Source organism: Microtus oregoni, unplaced genomic scaffold (genome assembly GCF_018167655.1).
Source record: "Microtus oregoni isolate MIOR12 unplaced genomic scaffold, Mior012 000046F_ref0000063, whole genome shotgun sequence".
NCBI lineage: Eukaryota > Metazoa > Chordata > Mammalia > Rodentia > Cricetidae > Microtus > Microtus oregoni.
Window position 1 is genome coordinate 17,464,923 of NW_024543220.1, and position 19,573 is coordinate 17,484,495.

At 49.5% G+C, this 19,573-nt stretch overlaps 1 protein-coding gene and 1 long non-coding RNA gene across 2 annotated transcripts; both read right to left on the minus strand.

Moving 5' to 3' along the window:
- Positions 1-10,064: 10,064 nt before the first annotated feature.
- Positions 10,065-13,507, minus strand: LOC121435183. Its single transcript, XR_005972554.1, has 3 exons — positions 13,395-13,507; positions 12,596-12,625; positions 10,065-11,828 (listed from the first exon to the last, which is right to left on the minus strand). It is a non-coding gene; the product is annotated as an uncharacterized LOC121435183 (long non-coding RNA).
- Positions 13,508-14,130: 623 nt separating this feature from the next.
- Icoslg (inducible T cell costimulator ligand) lies at positions 14,131-19,243 on the minus strand. Its single transcript, XM_041634807.1, has 4 exons — positions 19,086-19,243; positions 17,554-17,675; positions 16,737-17,081; positions 14,131-15,446 (listed from the first exon to the last, which is right to left on the minus strand). Exons 1-4 carry the CDS (start codon positions 19,094-19,096, stop codon positions 15,079-15,081), a joined length of 846 nt encoding a protein of 281 aa, XP_041490741.1. The 5' UTR covers positions 19,097-19,243; the 3' UTR covers positions 14,131-15,078.
- Between the last annotated feature and the right edge of the window lie 330 nt (positions 19,244-19,573).

Here is a 19,573-nt window from a genome sequence, read left to right on the forward strand (position 1 = left end):
TGACCCACAAACCTTAAGAAAGGAATGCTTGCTATCTTTCTGTACATGGGCCTGGCCTGCACATAGACTGGAGCACTCAGAAAGTGTCTTCGAGTGAGAAATATCAGTATGCAATAAAACACCAGGATAGGATGTCTCTGTAGCCGTGAGCAGATCTTGGTGTGGGTTGCGAGCTAGAAGGACAGGTTTCTGGCTGGGTGAAGCTTAAGAGGCTGTAGCGTGCCCCTGGTGTTTCCTAAGCACCTCACAACCGCAGAGTGTTGTGAATAGAGGAGGCACCTTCAGGGAAGCCTCTGGAAGCAACAGAGGGGCATCTTCGATGGAGCAGAAACCATTCACCCCTGCAGGGCCAAGAGAACAAAAAGGGGTACATGCAGGGGCTCTGAAGTCAGGCTGGTTGCCATGTTTGGATCACCTGGGGGTGTTTTTTTCTTCAGATTCTAGCTTCCCCTGGTGAACAGAGAGTAGAGTGTCCTTGCCACCTGACTCTCAGAGTTGCTTTACGACATCAGATAACACCCCTTTGGCCTGGCCCTAGCTTGGCCATTAAGGGCAGGAGACCTCCAGAGGTCAGAGGATATTCTTATCCTAGTGGCCAAGAGAGTCCTTGTGGATGTCCACTATTGGCGCCGTGGACCCTTCTGTTCTGATGATTTCTGTAGGAAAAGTGAGGCAGACTAGAGACAGACTGTGGAGCTCAATGGGCTGAGACCAGTTATTGGAAAGGCAAGAGGCCTCAACCTTTCAGAGATACAAAGGTTTGGGGGATATAGCGGGCCTGAGGGACACACACACACATGTGAGTGTACGTGCGCACATAAACACACACACACACACACACACACATATATATATATACACTATATACACATACCTGTATCTGTATATATATATATATGTGTGTATTGATAGATATGTATACACACATATATGTGGCCACCAGGAAATTACAGCTATTTTTGTGGTTTGGCTGGGAGGAGGCTGAGTTGTTTTTGATACCACGTATTGTTTTTGAGCTGAATGGTCAAGCTAGGGTTATACAGTTCTTCACAGCTTGAATCAATCACTCAATACAGCTTGTCTCAGTTTCTCATAACCTGAGGCTATTTCCCAACATTCCTCCTAATTAGATACCCTTCCCCACTAGGGATGGCTGTAGACCGCTTGGTTGAGGATCAGCCTTCTCTGTGACTGCTTTCTACCTTAAACCTTGGCCTCACTGGCCAGTGGAGGTGCACGCCTTTAATCCCAGCACTCAGGAGACAGAGGCAGGCGCATCTCTGTGAGTTTGAGGCCAGCCTGGTCTACAAGAGCTAGTTCCAGGACAGGCACCAAAGCTACAGAGGACCACTGTCTCAAATAAATATATATATCCTTCTTTTTGCTCCTTGTTTTTTGGAGATAGGACCAGCCTTCAGCAGCTCAGGGATTAAGGGAAATCCAAAAAGTTGGCGAACTAACCACTCGACTTGACTTTTCTTAATTCTCTGGGGCTGGCAAGGGGGGCAAAATTTAACTTTCTGGGGCCTGCAGAGAGAGAGAGAGAGAGAGAGAGAGAGAGAGAGAGAGAGAGAGAGAGGGAGACCCACACACCTATTGGGTCTCTCTGTCATCTTCTTTCTCTGCTTTCTTTTCTTACCTCTATCCACGTGTATCCTTTCTGTCTCTCTTGATGTCTTCCTTCTAACTATTTTTTCTCTTACAGCTTATATATCCCAGTAAAATCTTTCAAACAGTATAAAAGTTACAATGTGGTTACATTCTATTATTTTAGTGAATAATTACAATGAACACAAGTAAAAACCAGCATGTTTTCCATCTCCCTTACATGAGTAAACATGTATTTACATGAGTATTACAGGTGAAAAACAAATTGTCCCAAGAACCACATACATTCATACCCAAGCAACTTGTTACAGATTAACAGTGTATAAGCGAGCAAGGTGTTTTTCTCAGCCAGTTCTTTGACTGGCGGGCTGCCACTTTATTACTTATCTCAAAAGGTAATCTTATGAGAAATCTTAGAAGAATCACAAATCTAAACTTTTATATATGAAAAACAGCCAGTCATCTCTATTTTAAGTATTTAGGGTACATACTCATTCTTCAACAGTTTTTTATATCAGGAAGTTAAGGGCAGAAATGGGTACAAGGAATTAATCATCACCTTTGGTCACCAACCAGTCCTAGCAAGAGAGGCACATCAGCCAGCAGCAGCCAGGCTACCGCTGCTCCAGCTCCCGAACCTCGGTGAGTCCCTCACTCAGTTATTACAAAGTGTATGCCTTCAAATTGTTTTCCAAGACTTTCTACCTCAAAGCCATTAACAAAAACATCTTAACCTAACCTTAAGTCATATTTAAAGCTTTGTTTTAGCTGTGAGGTACACTGAAACCCGTGAACACATCTCTCAACATTAGATTAAAAGGACTTGAGCTAACTTAGCTTCTGGGACACAATGATTCTTCTTAATCATTAACCTAAGCCACAGTCTATATGGTTCCTCAAGCGAAACCAGCTGTGTGACATTTCCTCATTCTTATTTTCTATAATGCAGCCCTTGCTTTCTCAGGGGCGGGGGCAACACCGTATCTTGCTTTTACCTCTATTTTCCTGCTAAACTAACCTCTATCATAATCCCTTACTATGTTTATTAAAGACCCTCAATCATCAAAATCCTATTTAATCTAGCACCATTATTGTATAAAATCATTGCTTCAGTTAAACAGTACATTTTGGGAGGAAATAATCTTCATAATAACCCACAGATAAAAATGCCCAATAGAAGGGGATATTTCCACAAGATAATCATACCACATTAGAGGCTGTGGAGATCTCCCTACACCCACTCACACCATGACAGATACCAGAGAAAGGTGGCAGCGGCAAAAATATAAGGGCACACCAGTCACTCTAGGGGATTTGCCAATCCAAGATTCACCCATCAGAGCTTTGCTTCCTGGGCCGACCTCTGGAACGCAATTGCCACCTGTTGCTCTTCTGACATGTCCACAGGTAGGGTTTCTCTGAATAGCCAGGCTGTCCTGGAAATAGTTCTGTAGACTACTAGGCTGGCCTCAAACTCAGAGATCCACCTGCCTCTGCCTCCTGAGTGCTGGCATTAAGTGCACCACCACCACCACCACCCAGCTGACATCTCTTATATTCTATGAGACTGGAATTCTTACTGGACTTTATAACCAGAGTTAATAATATACCTTGAGGTCACTTAAGATGGCTCTCCTACTGTGTACTCAGTCTGAGATTTAACCTTTAAGCGAACAATGTAACAACCAGCCCTTCCTTGCCTAGGGTTTCCCATATAATCCACCTTTACAACCTAAGCTAATGCATAGCTGTAATCTTACATTATGTTCCCCCTCAGTGCGCCTCACCCGCAAAACTAGAGGTTGAAAACAATTTTATAAAATGAACATCCACCATAAATGTTGCATCCAACAAGCTTTGGATATCGGTTGACAAAACAATGTTTGTAGTACTCTTTGTTGTCTGGGTCACTTGGGGTCAGTCGGAGTCAGTGACTTAATCCTTTGTAAAATTCTGTTAGATTTCTGTAAATTGCCCCTCATTCCTTCCCTGTGTGATGCTTTCTGTGCCGTTTAATAAATACAGAACAAGGTGTTGGAGAGATGACTCAGCTGTTAAGAGCACTACCTGCTCTTTCAGAGGACCCAGGTTCAATTCCTAGCACCCACATGGCATCTCACAACTGTCTATCATTCTAGTTCCAGGGGATCTGACACCCTCACACAGACATATATGCAGGCAAAATACCATTGCACATAAAATAAATAAATCTATAAAAAATAAAGTAAAAAAAAACAAAGAACAAATAAATAATAAAGCCCTCTGTAAGAGAGAGCCACGGCCACAGGTTCAGACTCATACAAGAGAGGATGTAAACCACGGGGAGACTAAAGCAGAGAATTCAAATCTGGACGCACTCTTGGCGAAATGACACCAGGGGGGAAGTGGCTTTGATGCTGACATATTACTAGTGACTCAGAGTTGAGCATTAACGTTGTAAAGCTGACCACAGAGCAGGTGGACAGGAATAGCCAGTTCCTACTGAAAAATGGGCAGGGTAGTGATCAAATAGCAAAGCTCTGCAACCTGGCTGGTCAGTATGAAAAGCCGCTGGGTCTCAGCAGTCTCAGGGCCAAGCCACAGGTGTGATGCTTGTACAACCATAAGCTGTCTCCCCAAAACACCCCCAGCCTGCTCATCTGAGAACCAGACAGGATGCTGCAGAACACCACCAGTGAGGGAGGGCCAATCCTGCCCATCAGCTGGGCATGATCATGGGCTGAGGATTCTAAATTCTAATTGTTTCTCTGGGATTTCTGCAAATGACTAACACTAGGAGAATTTCTGAATTGGTGGGTAGATGGTGTCCCAGGATGAGGCAGGACCCAGATTCTAGAATTCTTAGACTCTATTCGTGGTGAATCTACCTTCTAGGATCTCCCCAGTAGAGCCTCAAATGTCTGTGCAATGGGCTACTGGGCTAGAGCCTGCATGCATCCTTTCTGCCTCTGGCTTGGTCTCTAGCTCTGTGAACCTGGATAGGTTAGTGGTCAGTGGGAAAGGTCTTAACCTGGGCTTTGGGGAATCCTGTGAGGCTGGAGCAGAGCACACCCTTCACATAGGCTGTGCTCAGGAGACACAGTGAATACGACTTCCAGCATCTCTCTGAGCTCTTGTGGTCTAAACAGATATAGACAGCAGCTTTTATGCCAAATCAACTGTTTTGAGAAATTGTAGCATCAAGTATCTAGGATACAGAGGGTCCCTATAGAGGCCCTGGGCCCAAGTGTCTGTCGTGGTATATATTTGGTCGCCCTGTGAAATTCTGAAACTTAACAAAATTAACCTTGGGTCAGAGGGCGGAGTCAGTGAGTAGTTGACAGGAATTAATTAGTCATAGAGAATATGGAGGAGCCAGGAATACAGATAGACATATAGAAAGGAGTAGGGAGGGACCTACATATTTGCTGTCTTTTTTGGTTTGGGATGGAAGGAGAGATGCTCTCTTGCTGGGTCTCTGGCCAAAAAAGGAAGGTCAACTTGTTGTTTCTTGGCTTCTCTGATCTAGCAGGTTTACACCCCAATATCTGACTCCCAGGTCTTTATTGGTAAATAGGACAACTTATACGAAAACAAGTGTCTGTAGGAAGGAATAAAAGGGCAACATTGCCTGAAGAGAGACCAAAGAAACAGCGATGGCAGGGCACTGAGCCATGGACAAGTGCAAAAACCCCACAGCTTAACCTGGCCTCTTCCCTCTGCAGACTTCACTAGATGACCCAGATGGAGTAGGGAATTGTGGGTAGAGAAAGGTAACCCTGACCCAAAACTAACTGCAGATGGGACAAACTGGTTCCAAGATCCCTCTGAAGTGACTACTCGGTAGCTTTCTCAAACCCTGGGCAGAATTTTACTTTTAGACATTTAAATAAAAAAAAAAACACGCTGATTTTTGGGCTGGAGAGATGGCTCAGTGGTCAAAAGCACTGACTGCTCTTCCAGAAGACCTGGGTTCAACTCCCAACACCCATATGGCAGCTCACGACTGTCTTTAACTCCAATTCCTGGGGACCCAAAACCAATGGTAATAACACTAATGCACACAAAATAAAACAAAGCAAAAACAAAACCCTGTGATGTGGGATGCCCTTCTGTATGCTAAGAATCTGATTTGGCCAATAGCCAGGCAGATTAGAGCCAGGCAGGAAATCCAGAGATGCAGGGAGAAAAAGGGTGGAGTCCAAGAGACACCAGCAGGGAGTATGTGCCAGAGCATACCGGTAAACCATGGGGCACATGGCGATACACGGATTATTAGAGATGGGTTAATTTATAGGTAGAGTCAACCAGTAAAAATCCTGAGCTATTGGTTGAGCAGTTTGTAATTAATATTAAACCTCAGAGTGGTTTTTTGGAAACTGACAGGTGGGAGAGAAACCTCCAGTTACAACCCTGATTTTCTTTTGCCAGGAAGCTTGGCTCCAGTATCCTCTGGGATATTTTCTTTGGGGGCGATGGTGGGAGAATTCTGACTCCCTACTACATTCATGGAGCCTTCTTGTTAGAGAAATCCAAAGAAACACAGAGGATGTTAAGTGTTCAGGCTGTCTACCTCCATTTGCAGGCAAACACAAACTTGATTGTGGCTACAGGTCACCCCAAGTCTAGCTAGAGAGGGTCAGCTCCACCTTCCTCTATCATGGGCGCACGCTGCCACTTATCCATGAACTTAAAAAGTCTAAAGAAAAACTTGTCTCTGGGCATGGTAGCACACACCTTTAATTTCAGCACTCAGGAGGCAGAGCCAGGGGGAATCTCTGTGAGTTTGAGGCCAGCCTGGTCTACAAAGAGAGTTCCAGGACAGCCAGGGCTATTACACAAAGAAACCCTGTCTTGAACCTCTCACACACAAACAAACACACAAACAACAAAAACTTGTCAATCTCTGTTCCCAAGGCATGATCCAATTGGTGATAAGGCTCCCCTGGACAAATATATACTGTTTATAAGGAGACCTGCCTGGTGCCTTGGGTCCAGCCAGTAGTCACTGGTCTAAGCGACAAAGTTCCTGTCCAGTGGGTTCGGGTTTACAGATGAACAAATGCCTTTTGTGAAAACTGTGCTGTTTAAGCTCACTGACTGGCTGTTTCTGGAGATGGGATTTGGCCATCCCAATTCAGACCCAAGCATGTTTGTCTTCAAATGGCCTCCAAAACCTTCTTCCCGAGTTAGACTGGCCCCTGATTCTGCAACGGTGAGAAGGAGAACGAGAAAATGGCCAAGGAGTGAGGGCATTGTGGCTGTTACTTATCTCATGATCTAAAGAAAAGCGGGCAATGGGGAAAAGATCCCAGCACCAGAGTGTTCTACATCCATTTAGAACCAAAAGCATGGTTATGATGGCTTACTCTATGTTCTGTGTTTTCTAGACGGTTTATGTGGGAACTTACTGCACCCTGTCAATGAACAGTATGTATACAAGTAGTATTAATTTATTACGTGTATAGTTTGGATTCAACATTCTTTTTTTTTGTTTGTTTGTTTTTTTCAAGACTGGGTTTCTCTGTAGCTTTGGAGCCTGTCCCAGAGCAAGCTCTTGTAGACCAGGCTGGTCTCAAACTCACAGAGATCCACCTGCCTCTGCTCCCTGAGTTCTGGGACTAAAGACGTGTGCCACCATCACCTGGCTGGATTCAACATTCTTTATAGTAAGGTGACGTCACACAGCACCGTTCCAGGCAAACAACTGTCATGACGCCAGCTGTGCCCACGTGCAGATCATCACAGCTAGGCTTGTTGATTGCTGATGCCTCCCACGGTGTCTGGGTGTTTTTCAAGAATGAACAAGACAGAAAACGCCAGTAAGTTACAAACACATGAGCTAGTTCTTTAAGAAGCCATCTGGGAGGAACCTCACAGTGTGATTCTAGTCACTCCATGCCAATCTTGAATCGCATACTTAGGGATGATGCTGGAGGGAAAAGGCACAGCCTAAACTCTGTTTTAATTTTATGTTTTGTTTGTTTGCTTGCTTGCTTGGTTTTTGTTTTTCTAGAAAGGGTTTCTCTGTGTAACAGTCCTAGCTGTCCTGGAACTCGCTCTGTAGACCAGGTTGGCTGACCTCCAACTAACAGAGATTCACCTGCCTCCTGAGTGCTGGGATTAATGATATGTGCCACCACCACCCACAGCCTAAACTTTGAATGGTCCCAGTGCAGGATCTCAGGATGCCCTTCAAGATCTGGGACCGCAGTCCCTTGGACTGGCCCCAGGAGCCTGCCTCATAAGAGTCCCCTCTTTCTTGGACAGATATTGCGCTAAACTCTATCCTGTCAGCATGAAGCAGCTAGAACGGTCATTGCCCCATTCCCCCACAGTTGTTGGTGTCTATTTCTTGAGGGATTGGCTGAAGGCAGGTTAGAGGGATATAGATAGACAGGGAAAGCAAAAGAGGGCTCCCTGAGGTGGTGGCTGCTTTTTACCCAGAAGACATTAGGAGGAAAAACAGCAGGAAGGTACAGGGTAGGTATCCAAACAGAACCAACAGCGGAAAGGGAAGGACCTAGGGGTGAGATAAAATACCCAAACACCAGAAAGAAGAGTTCATTTCCAAAGGGATAAAGCTGTTACTTTGTTACTCTCTGCTTATCTGCTGTATTTCCTAATCATTTAGTTCAATCCTTTGTTGCGCCCAGCAACCCTCAGGATCAGCAGCATGGTTACAAAGTGATCTTTTTAAACTAACTTCCCCTTTGAGTTATAGAGCAGCGTAGTAGATTGTCTCCATGTTTGTGTCTGAAGTCTTAGCAAATTTTCCCTCTGGGTCCCGGGAGATCATAACCTGTCCCTCCTCCTTGCCCCACTGCATGCGTCTTCTGTGTCACACCTTGGTGTCACCAACAGCTCCCACAGTCTGCACTCTCTATGGCTTCCCCCAGAATCTTGGTGGCCATATCCATCCTCCCTGAGGACAGATGCCACACCTTTATTGGGGCTGTGGGGACCTGACCATGTCTTCAGTGTTTATCTGTAGTTGGGGCTGCTGAATACACCCTGAACGAGTCTGACCCAGTGTGTGTTCCTGGTGTTAGGGACTGGCTAAGGGGGCATCACAGGGCAGATGAAGCACAGGGCTGCTGGATAACAAAGCTCTGGGTTTTATATCCTTATGCAGTACAAAGAGAGGCTGGGAATGGTGCTGGGTATAGAATAACACCAGGATATGTGTGCTTAAGTGATTATCCAACCCCATTGCTAAAAGTGAAGGTTTGTGTCCTTATCCCAGCCTGCAGCTTCCCAACTGAATGGCTGCCTCAGAGCATTGCGCGGGGGGGGGGGGATGTTGGGGGGGACAGCATCCCGGGTCTTTGAGAAAAGGATTCCCACAGCCTGTGTCCTACCCACAGTGGCTAGCTTAGAAGGAATAGGCCCTCCAACAACACAGCACACTGAAATAACACCCTCAGAGGATGGGAGGAGGCTCTGGGAAGAGCTCCAAGGTCAGGGGCCTGGAAAGGGAGATCAGGGGAGGGGGAGGAGGGACTGATTAGCTCCCATTAGTCAAGGGGAGGTGGGGACAAGCAGTATGTGGTTAGCACATGTGACTAAAGACCTACTGGAAAGGCAGAGAGGAGGCGGTGAAGTCGGGAGCCTGCTCCGTTCTGGGCTTGGACTGTGCTTATTAAGCCAAGAACCCACTAGTCCCTAGGAGGACATCGTGGGAATGTCTTATGTAATGTCAGGGATACTGGGGAGGGAACTGCCTAGAAAGAGATCAGCATTAAGGCTTCTCTGCTTTGGGATAGGAGGGATTCCCTACCAATGATTAATCCTGGGTCGGGAGTTTGGGGATTTCTAACTTCAGAAACCTCAGGATGGGCAAGGAAGCTTTAGCTAGAGCCTCCACAAAGTCTACACCTCCTTGGGCTCCTGGCATCCTCTGAGCTGTGGGTGGGACAAAGGGCTTCAATGGATGAAATCATTCCCAGATTGCCCCAGCAGCTGCCTCCCCGTTAGCTGGAGGGAGATATAGTGATCAAGCTGGTGCTGGACCCGGGATGGACACCCTGTAAGAGCGCAAGTGGAAGCATCCTCAGACCCATCACAGGGTCGACCAGGCAGCAGCAGAGAGGAGCCACCTTCTCCATACCAGAGCCACAGCTGCCACATCCCAGCATACTCTCTATTGGGAATATCTGGATTGAACAGACCGATAGACAGACTCCATCTCCAGGACACAGTGATGAGATGAGCTAATCAAGCTAGGGGCCACCCGCCCTGTCCACCTATCAGAAGGTGACCGCTGAGGTCAGGTCTTTTCCCCTTGGGACCCTTTCTGGGTTTTATGGGATGCTGAAAGGTGCCTCTGGCTTTTGCGTCAGGGTTTTAACAAGCCCCAAGAGTGACTGCCCGTGTCCCCTAAGGGATAGAGCCACCTGATGTTGTGACAGCACATGTGACAGCCGGGCTGATGGAGCCAGACTCACCACACTGACACAAGCCACCAGACACAAGGCTCAAGGCACATCTTGCATTTATTCCCTTGTCAGAGTTCTGGAAATTACTAGGAGAACATTGAAATCCAGCCCCATCTACAACCCAGATAAAGGGCGCCAGCAGGCTTCTGGGCTGAAGGAGGCAGAGGTTACAGGGCAGGTCTCCCAAATGCTGATGCGCTGGGGTGGGGAAGGGGGTTCTCCCAGGGGTCCATGGGAAGGTGAGGCCTGCTGGAATCACCCAGCAATGGTGACCATAGAGTGAGCAGCCAAAGGTCTAGGTACAGTTGGTGAGGGTCCCCACTGTCTACAGAAGCAGTGGGAATGGTGTTTGTGGTGCCCGAGGCATCTAGACTGTAGGGCTCATCACTTTCTGATCCGAAACTCCCTTCTGACAGAAAAGTGGAAGTAGGTGAGCAAATGTCCCTGCTGGGCAGCCACATGCCACCCCACCCAGACCCCTGGGCATGGCTGTGTCCTGGGACTTGGGGAGGCACTCATTCCCAAACTACTCTCCTTGGGGCTCTGCACCCCAGGACCTCCTTGTCCTTCCTTGCGGTAGCTGCCAACTCAGGACCCATAACAATTGCTATTTTACAGATACGTAATGCTTGCAGGAAGACGTGGGTCTCAATGCTCATTCCATAAAGAAGTCCATGTGAAGGAGAGTCTGTGGGCAGCAAAGCAGACAGATCCGCATAATATTGATCCCCTTGAGCCTGACCCCAGGGTTCTCACTTCTGCTCCATCCAGGCCTGAGATATCTCACAGGCCCTTACCGTCCAGGACTTTGAAGCCTCTGGGCAGGAAAGGGGAAAGGTGCTTGCTCACAAATCGGGTCAGATGTCGTGTCCCACTGGGGCGTCCATGTCCTGACTGCATGTCCCTGGAGCTTGTGCACACCTAGGTGGCCCAGCAGCCAACTTTACAGAACCATCTAGAACCAGAGTCACTTGTTCTATTCTAGCCAACACCATAAAGACCCTGAAGGCTGCGGGCACGTGGTGGGTCTGGTGGTTTCAAGCATGGCAGGGGTCTTCATAGGTCTTCCTGGGCTGCTGAGGCCGGGGGAGGGGAGCTGTGTTCCCCCAGCTTTGTGGGCAGTCTGGAAGAGCTAGAGGTTTGAAGGAAGCTTCTATATACACAGGATAGTCAGATTCGTGGGCCCTCGATTATGAGCAAGAAGCACCCGTGGGTGGCGCATAGGCCATGTTTCGCTTTGAGGTCTGTCCCTTTGACTTTGCAAAGCCATGGACTCCAAACCTCTGAGCCCAGTCATTATCACCAACAGCAGGTTTTCTGTAGACAAAAGCCCACACAGCCTCTAGGAGGCCCAAATAGGCCAAAATAAATAAGGTCAGACTTTCTCCCCTCCTGAAAGTTCTGTAGGGAAATGGTCTCCAGTGGATTTTGTAGGTGCTTTCAGAGTGGCTCAAATGCCCTTTATCGAAGAACTTGGGAATAAGTCACGTGCTCTGGGGCTCCAGCTGGGGAAGGACCTCCCCACAAGTGCTTCCTCTCTGTGTTGGATAGGAGCTGCTTGCGGGTGGGCTCCGTATTCTGATGTCACTGCTGTCCACTGGAAAGGTCTCCCTCGCGGTTTCTGGGCTCAATCCTATGTGCCTCTCAAGGCCGGGGACTCCTGTCCTCCATCACAGAGCATAAGCGGATAGCCCACTGTCCCCTCTGCCACCAGGTCCGTGGGATTCAGTTCTGAAGCCGAGCCCAACATCCACTGGTGGCATCTCACAGAAGCCCAGTTTACATCCTGGGGTCAGGCATGGTCTTAGAAGGAAGAAGAAAGAGGAAGGTGAAGGCTGTCCCACCTCCTCATGCCCACCAGGCAAGCACTTTCTACTGAGCAATCCATCCTCAGTGTTTTAATTTTGGAGACAATGAAATGATCCTTCCTAGGACTCAGGGGGAAAGGGGATAAAAATTAGAAGCAGCTGGCTAGAGGAGTCACATGATTGGGTGAGGACCAAGTGGCCCAGCCCTTTAAGTTTGTTCCAAAGTGGTCTGACACTAGCTTGGCCAGCCTGGAATGGGAGGTGTCAGCCATCGAAGCCTGCTCACCCAAGGTAAGCGAACCGGCCCCATCCCAGCACTGATGGGACCACACACCCTCTAAGAGGAAGAAGTCAAGTTCAGGGAGGTACAGTCACTTTGGAGGTGGCAAAGGCCTTAAAGCCAGGGTCATTATCTGGTGGTCACCAACACTGTGTGTGGATGTCTCTCTAATACTGGGATATGAATCCACACCTCTGGGGACTATGAAGGTCCACCTGCCACTGTTCTCAGGGCTATAGGAGGCACACCTCCACCAAAAAAGACTGAGTTGCTAGAATCATAGATTTGATGAGTCCCACAGAGCAGAGGCAGGAGGGGCCTGGGGACCTATGACAGGGCTATCTGCTGTGCTGGGCCTAGAAGTTTCCACCACAGGACAGGGTTTCTCCATCTATGGAATCATCAGGTATTTCAAACCACCAACTGAAGGTGTGAAGGGCCATGACAACTTAGTCAACCTGCCGCCCCCAAATCACACTCACCTGTGTGCTCCCGTGCGACAGTCCAGGGACCTGCGGGTCAAAGCAGAGAGGTTCAGGCTTTGTGGGAAGGTAGCATCACCCCTTCTGTCCACCATCTCCCCAAGGTTTCTACTCTGGGCAGGAGAGGACTCCCCACAGGGGCTCCCCAGACAATCTTGCTTTTAAGGGAAGATGGATTTTAAGGAACAAGTGGACAGAAACATTTAAGTCACTTTATGTCAGGGCTGGAAAGATGGCTCAGTGGTTAAGAGCACTTACTGCTCTTGCAGAGGACCTGGGTTCAATTCCCGGCACCCACGTGGTGGATCACAACCACCTATAACTTTATATTCATGCCTTCTTCTGACCTCTGTTGGCTTCTGCACATAGATAGTACACACACACACACACACACACACACACACATATATACACACACATACACCAGGTACACACGCATACAAATAAAATTTTATACATATGTGTGTATATATGTGTACATATACATATATATGTGTGTATATATGTATATATACATATTTTTTTAAGTGGTGCTTTGTGTCCCCAGCTCAGGGGCTCTGTCCAGATCAGTAGGGGGCCATGGGCCAGGGGAGCAGCTCAGACATTGCTGGTATTGGCCACAAACTGAGAACTAGTGGCTTCTTGCCTCCTCTGGGAGGCGTCAGGCTCTTGCTAAGCATGCCTATGCTTTTTTAAAGTAGATCTTAAATGCAATCTTCTCAAAGTGTGTAGGAATCTGTAAAACCCAAAGCCTTCACAGCAACAGAGTAAATAGATGGTCAGCGAGTCTCAAACAAACCTTTATAGCGTCTGTGGGGACACTTGGCTCTGCAAACCCAGGCAACAATGGCACCCGCGACCACCAGGAGCAAGGGAAGGATGATGAAAATGGCATTCTGGCTGCGGTGCTCCTGTAGATTGCCTGTGAAGCTGTCATTGTTTCCAGTGGATTTTTCTGCAGGAAAGGGAATGTGTCTCAGTGGGTACAGTGCTTGCTTAGCAGACATTAAACCCTGGGTGCCATCTGAGGACCACATAAACTGGGTGTGGCAGAACACACCTGTCACCCCAGCACTCCAGAGGTGGGGACAGAGAATCAATACAAGTTCACCTTGGCTACAGAGTTTGAGGCCAGCCTAGGCTACAGGAGACCCTGTCTAAGGAAAGGAAATGTGGTCAGGTGGTAGTGGCTTACACCTTTAATCCCAGCAATGGGAGGCAGGGGCCAGCCTGGCCTACAGAGAGAGTTCTAGGATGGCCGGGGCTGCTCAGAGAAACCCTGTTTCAAACCCCTCTTCTCCACGCCCCCCACCAAAAAAAAAAAAAGAAGAAAAAGAAAGGAAATGGGAAAATGCTCAAGACTTAAAGGACCTTGATAAGGAGGCCTTTTCCCTGGGAAGAAAGGGGCAGAGGATTTTCAAGAGGTTCCCTGCCATCACTGCATGTGTTTTAAAATCTCGGGCTGGTATACATGTGCTCTTTCAGGCCAGGGGCCCTGAAGCACCATTAATAAAAACCAGAGACAGATATTGGGGTTTATCCTGAAGACCAGAAAAGCAAAGCAGCCAGCCACTGGCTCTTCCTCGACCTCAGTCTAAAACGATGACCCTGCCTCCAGGAAAGCTCAGAGTAAGACTGCTGAGGGGTCTCCTCCTGTCTTATAATTAAAGGTGAGCACCACTGCCACCTGGTTTCTATGGCAATCTATTGTGGCTACTTGGATTAAAGGTGTGTGTCATTATGGCTACTGGGATTAAAGGTGTGTGTCACCACTGCCTGGTCTGTAAGGCTGACCAGTGTGGCTGTTTTTACTCTCTGGTCTTCAAGCAAGCTTTATTTATTAAAATACAAATGAAATATTTATCCCTGGGCTTGCAAGGGTGGGGTATGAAAGAAATACAATCTCTCCTTTGACATTTGCACAATACATAGGTACCCACTCTGTGTCAATTCAACAGCACTGAGGATGCCAATGTAGTACCAGCACTCCTCCTCACCCCACTGCACCCCAGCTTCTGGCCTCTTCTCACCTGTCTTCTCCCTCCATGGACCACCTAATTGCGACACTTCCTATGAACAGAATCACTCTTCTAATATCTGGGGACTGCCTTGGTTCTGGACTGGGATGACTAAGGTCTCTGGGGAGGGTCATTCATGTCTTTGTGGTTTATAGAGGATGCAGTCAGCAGCTAAGCCCAGCTGAATGCCCTGAGGGGGGGCACATGTTCAAAGGCAGAGAATGTGGGGGAGTGCCCCGGTATGGCCCTCCATCCTGGTCAAGATCTCTGGCTCCTGAGGTGCACCAGGTTCTGCACAGCCTCACTGGCTAAAGAGCACAAGAAACATCTGCTGTGGGTGATAGCCATGCTAATCATTTGCTTGGACAGTGAGTAAAGGTTACTATGACAACCCAGAGAAGGACTCTCTACCCCTGCCTGCAGAAAGCAAGAGTCCCTCATTGCCACTCTCTGTAAGGAGTCTGTTCATGACTGGGCCTCTCCTATCCCACGACCTGGATGCCCGCTGAGTCCCTGTACCCCAGCCTGGGCCTCACCTGCCTGGCTGATGCTAGTGAGGTTCTGGTGGAGAACCACATTCTCTATAGAACAGCTAACGTTCACATGAGCCACCCATGGGACCGTCAAGGTGCTGATGACATCATATAGACCCCACTCGTTCAAGGAGACAGTGTTATTCTGCAGAGCCTCGTCTATCAGGCTGTTGTCCGTCCGGTTGATCCAGTACAGGTTGGGCTTGGGGTAGCCATTCCTGGATATGCAGGTGAGGGTGAGTCCCTCCTGGTCTGGGGTGACGGGACCAGAGGTGCTGATGACGGGTGTGCTGAAGTTCGCTGCAGGGAAAGGAGGCAGTGGTGAAGAAGGCTCAGACCAGTGGGGATGCCTGACCAGAGCAAAGCCAAAGAAGCTCCTACTGCCCACGGGGCTGACTGCCCCATAGACATAGACGGCTAAACCTTCACCACCATTTGACTGGACCGAAACCACCTGCTCTTAGATGAACCTCTAGGCACGTCTATGAGGGGGTCCAGAAGGTTAACTGGATTAACTCCCACCATACACTGACTTGAGGGACGGTTCAGAGCACTGACTGCTCTTCCAGAGGACTCTTCCGGAGGATTCCTAACACCTAGCTCACAACCATCTCTAACTCTTAAGATTTGATTCCCTCTGTGGCCACCAGACATACATGCAGACAAAACACCCATACCCATAAATATTTAAAGGAAGAGAAGAAGAGTCGCTGTCTAGCCTGCCCTTTCCTCTGCATCCTGGTCTGTTGTGTGCTGAACAGCCTCTGCCACATGTTCCTGCCATCACCTGCACTGCCCTGCCACGGTGCCTCTCCCTCTAGGAAGGCCCCAAACCTGAAACTATGGGACATCTCTGTCAACATTTCTTTGTTGTCTAGATTAAACGTTTTGGTCACAGTGCCTCCATAAGGGATCAGGAGTTTGGTGTGGGAGCCTAGTTTTCCTCACTAGAGACCTACTGCCTCCCCACCAAGGGCCCCCAAATCCTTGTGGAGTAAGTTTTCCCTTAAAGTCTACCTCATTTAGATTTCCAGTGCTCCTTACTCCTTGTGTATGCATGTATGTGAGAACATGTTGGGGCTGTGCAGGGGCTTTGTGCGCATGTGTGTAGGAGTGCACAAAGTCAGAGTACAGCATCTAGTGTTCCATAGGAGCTGTCCACCTTGTATTTTTAGGGGGAAGAAGCTCTTACTGGCCCAAAGCTCAGTGGGCTAGGTTGGTTAGCCAGTGAGCCAAGGATTCAGCTATCTCTGCCTCCCTGAGGCTACAACCAAATACATGCCACTCGGTCTGACTTTATATGGGTACTGGGATTGAACTAAGGTCCTCAAGTTTGTATGGTAAACACTCTACTGAATGGGCCATCACCCCACCCACTACTAACTCAGTTTTTAGTATCTACTTTGAGTTGAATTGGACAGTTAAAGACAGAGATGGCCAAATAGACAGTTCTCTGAAATCTGGGGTTCTTGGACTCTGCTCAGATCAGAGCTGCACAAGTAAACAGAAGGCCACCACAGAGACAGGCTGGACTGTCTGTTCAAGAGCATCAGGCTGAGTAAAGCCAATTCTCCGTTTGGAGGGTCTTACCTGCCACGTGCAGCCTGACTGTCTCATGTAAGACTTTTTTGGCATTCTTAAATATCAGGCAAGTGAACTCCTGGTTGTCCTGGGGAGTGACATTCTGCAGGTGCAGAGAGAAGTCACCCTGCTTCATGCGTTCCAGTGACAGATGGGCCCGGTTCTTGTATCGGTCATCCGCATGCGCCCTTGTAGACTCATTGGACAGGTAGTAGGCCACCACAGTTTGGGGGTTTTCGATTTGCCAATAGACAAACAGCAGATCATTCAAGCTGAAATGGTTTTTGTCAGGGTAAAGGCAGCCGAACTCCACATCGCTGCCCACCATCGCGTGGATTTCTTTGACTTCGCTCTCTGCAGAGATTCAAAAGTGGCCCAGTTTATCACTCAAGATCCAAACACTAATCCTACCCCAACCCACCAAGGCAAGAAAGGGATTGATCAGTGAGGTTCATGAGGAGGGTGGGTGAGAGTCCTTGTGTCAACTTAGGTGTGAGGTACAAGCGTCCACCTAGTGCCAATGCTGGTCCATCCCTAGCTTTGGCAGTGTCCGGCCCCCAGTTCTTCCCAAAGGTAGCTTTTATGGCTCGCCATGCAAAGAGACCAGGAGGGACATTCTACTGACCCCAAGCAAGAGATGTGGTGAAAAGTACAAAGCTTAGAAAAGCACTTCCCTTTATGACCTCCAACCCTGTATATCATCCTAGGGGTGGGGACCCAGCTCTCTCCAGTGGACCTCTGGAGAGGTCAAAGGGGCTGTGTCCAGGGTTTCCCTAATGCCCTGCCTACATCTACGCTTTGCACAGCATGAAGCATCCCAACTTACCAGCGTGCAGGCTGCTGAGGAGCAGCAGGAGCAGACCCGGACTGGAAAAGAACCCTCCTGAAAGAAGACGGTGCTTCTTCCACACAGGCTGGCTGGTTCCCAAGGACGGGAGATAGTGGCACCTGTCAGAGACATGAAGTCCCCTGTAGCCGGACCCTTGGCTGCTGTTCCTCAGAGACATCAGAGAGTCTACCAGGACCAGACACCTCCCTTTCCTCCACCCACAGCAGGTCCCCAGGGTCTGAGAGCCTCCAAACTCTGAAAGACAGTTGATTTGTGTGATGTAAAGGGGCACTGAGAATCACTGCTGAGGCCTGTGCCCCTTCTCTGTCACCTAGCCTTCCTGAAGAGGAACACAAGACTATAAGAAGCTGCATCTGAGGTGTTAAGGGCATGGAGACACCTGCCGGCCCCAAGGGAGGCAAGCTTGGGTGAGAGACAGAATCATCTGAAACCAGACTTGGAGGGATTCCACGTTCCAGACCCTTGGCGGCTGGAATGTGTCTCCCAGAACTCACAGGAGATTTGGTGTCCTATGCCCCTCAGCCTTTCCATCTCCTCTCCCAAGCCACACAGGAGGCCTTGCCAGGTGGTGGGTAGGGGGTGGATGAATGAGGGGGTGGAGAAAGGGGAGGCACCTCACCCTAAAGAGACCTGGAATACTTTAGCCATTCTGCAAAACCATCTATTCACACAGACTCTCTGCTTGGGGTAGGACCCTGCCGGGGCATACATGCTTTTCAATTGTTCGTGCAACTTCGACATCTGAAACTTCACTCTCCCTCAACAGCAGTCCTGAAAGTCTCAGAAAATTGTCATCATGCCTCAGGTCTAGGGATCCCACACACAAACTCAAGCCAGCCACTGGTCATCAGGGACTCTATAGCCTGCAGGTGCTCCCCTTTTCTCTCCCTGGAGACTATAGGTAGGACATCTGTGGACAGGGGGTCTCACTAAGCAGCCAAGGGGGACAGGGTGTCCACTGAACAAGTGCCTGGGGGGATAGTTTAGGGAAAAGCCAAAGTGCAAACACTCTCTCTCCCTCCCTCCCTCCCACCCTCCCTCCCTCTCCTCCCTACTTTCCCCTAGGCACGCTGGATCTGTAGGATGCCAAGTACACGGAGGGGGCGCCCTGTCCGCAAGCAGTGGGTATGAACCGGGCTTTGAGGTAGCGCACATCCTTCCTTCTGGGAAATCAGCAGGGACAAAGGCAGCGGCGGGTAAGCCTGTGCTGGGGGCTGGTGTGCGTCTTCACCTTCAGCCTCGGCCTTTGCCCTTCCTCCTCCCACGAGCCACTCGCCCACGCGCCAGGGTCTGGACGGCGGTGCAGCGGGTTGGCCCCGCGCCGCCCCCTGCCGTTCATGCAGGCAGGTCCAGGTGAGCAGTGGGGGACAGACGGCCGCGCCTCTGTTGGGCCGCAGCCAGATTACTGTCGGGCGCTCTCAGCCACGATTCCGGGTGGGTCCCCGGCTCCAGCCCACGGCTCCCCTACACCCATCCCACTCCCGGGACACGACCGCAAACGGACTCACTTCAGCAGCATGGTGGGCGCGTAGAGGTGCAGGACCTCGAGATGCGTTGGGCTGCAGCTGCGGGAGTTTCAAAGTCCTCGGGGGCCACGGAGAACTGGGGCTGCCAGGACTTGGGGCGCGGAGATCTGGGGCTGCGGAAACTTCGCCGGCAACTGTAACTGCGCTCGCTAGAGCTGCGCGCCGGTCGGGTTGGGTACAGCCCAGATCCCCGCCCTCGGCCCGTCCCTCCCGTCACAGCACCGGGGGCGGGAGGAGGCAGGAGCGGAAGGTCTGTGAGCAGCCCAGTCCACTGCTGGCAGGGACAGAGCCCGCTTGTCAGCAGGCGGGGACTTGGGCCTGGGTTACAGGTGCGAGGGTGTGGGGTGATTTATAGATCCCGTCGAGCACAAAAGGACGGCCGGCACCTATGCGCCGTCCATCGGTCCAGGGCTGAGGTGTGCGTGTGGGAAGACACAGCACTCAGCCGCTGGCCCCCAGCGTTGCCCAGA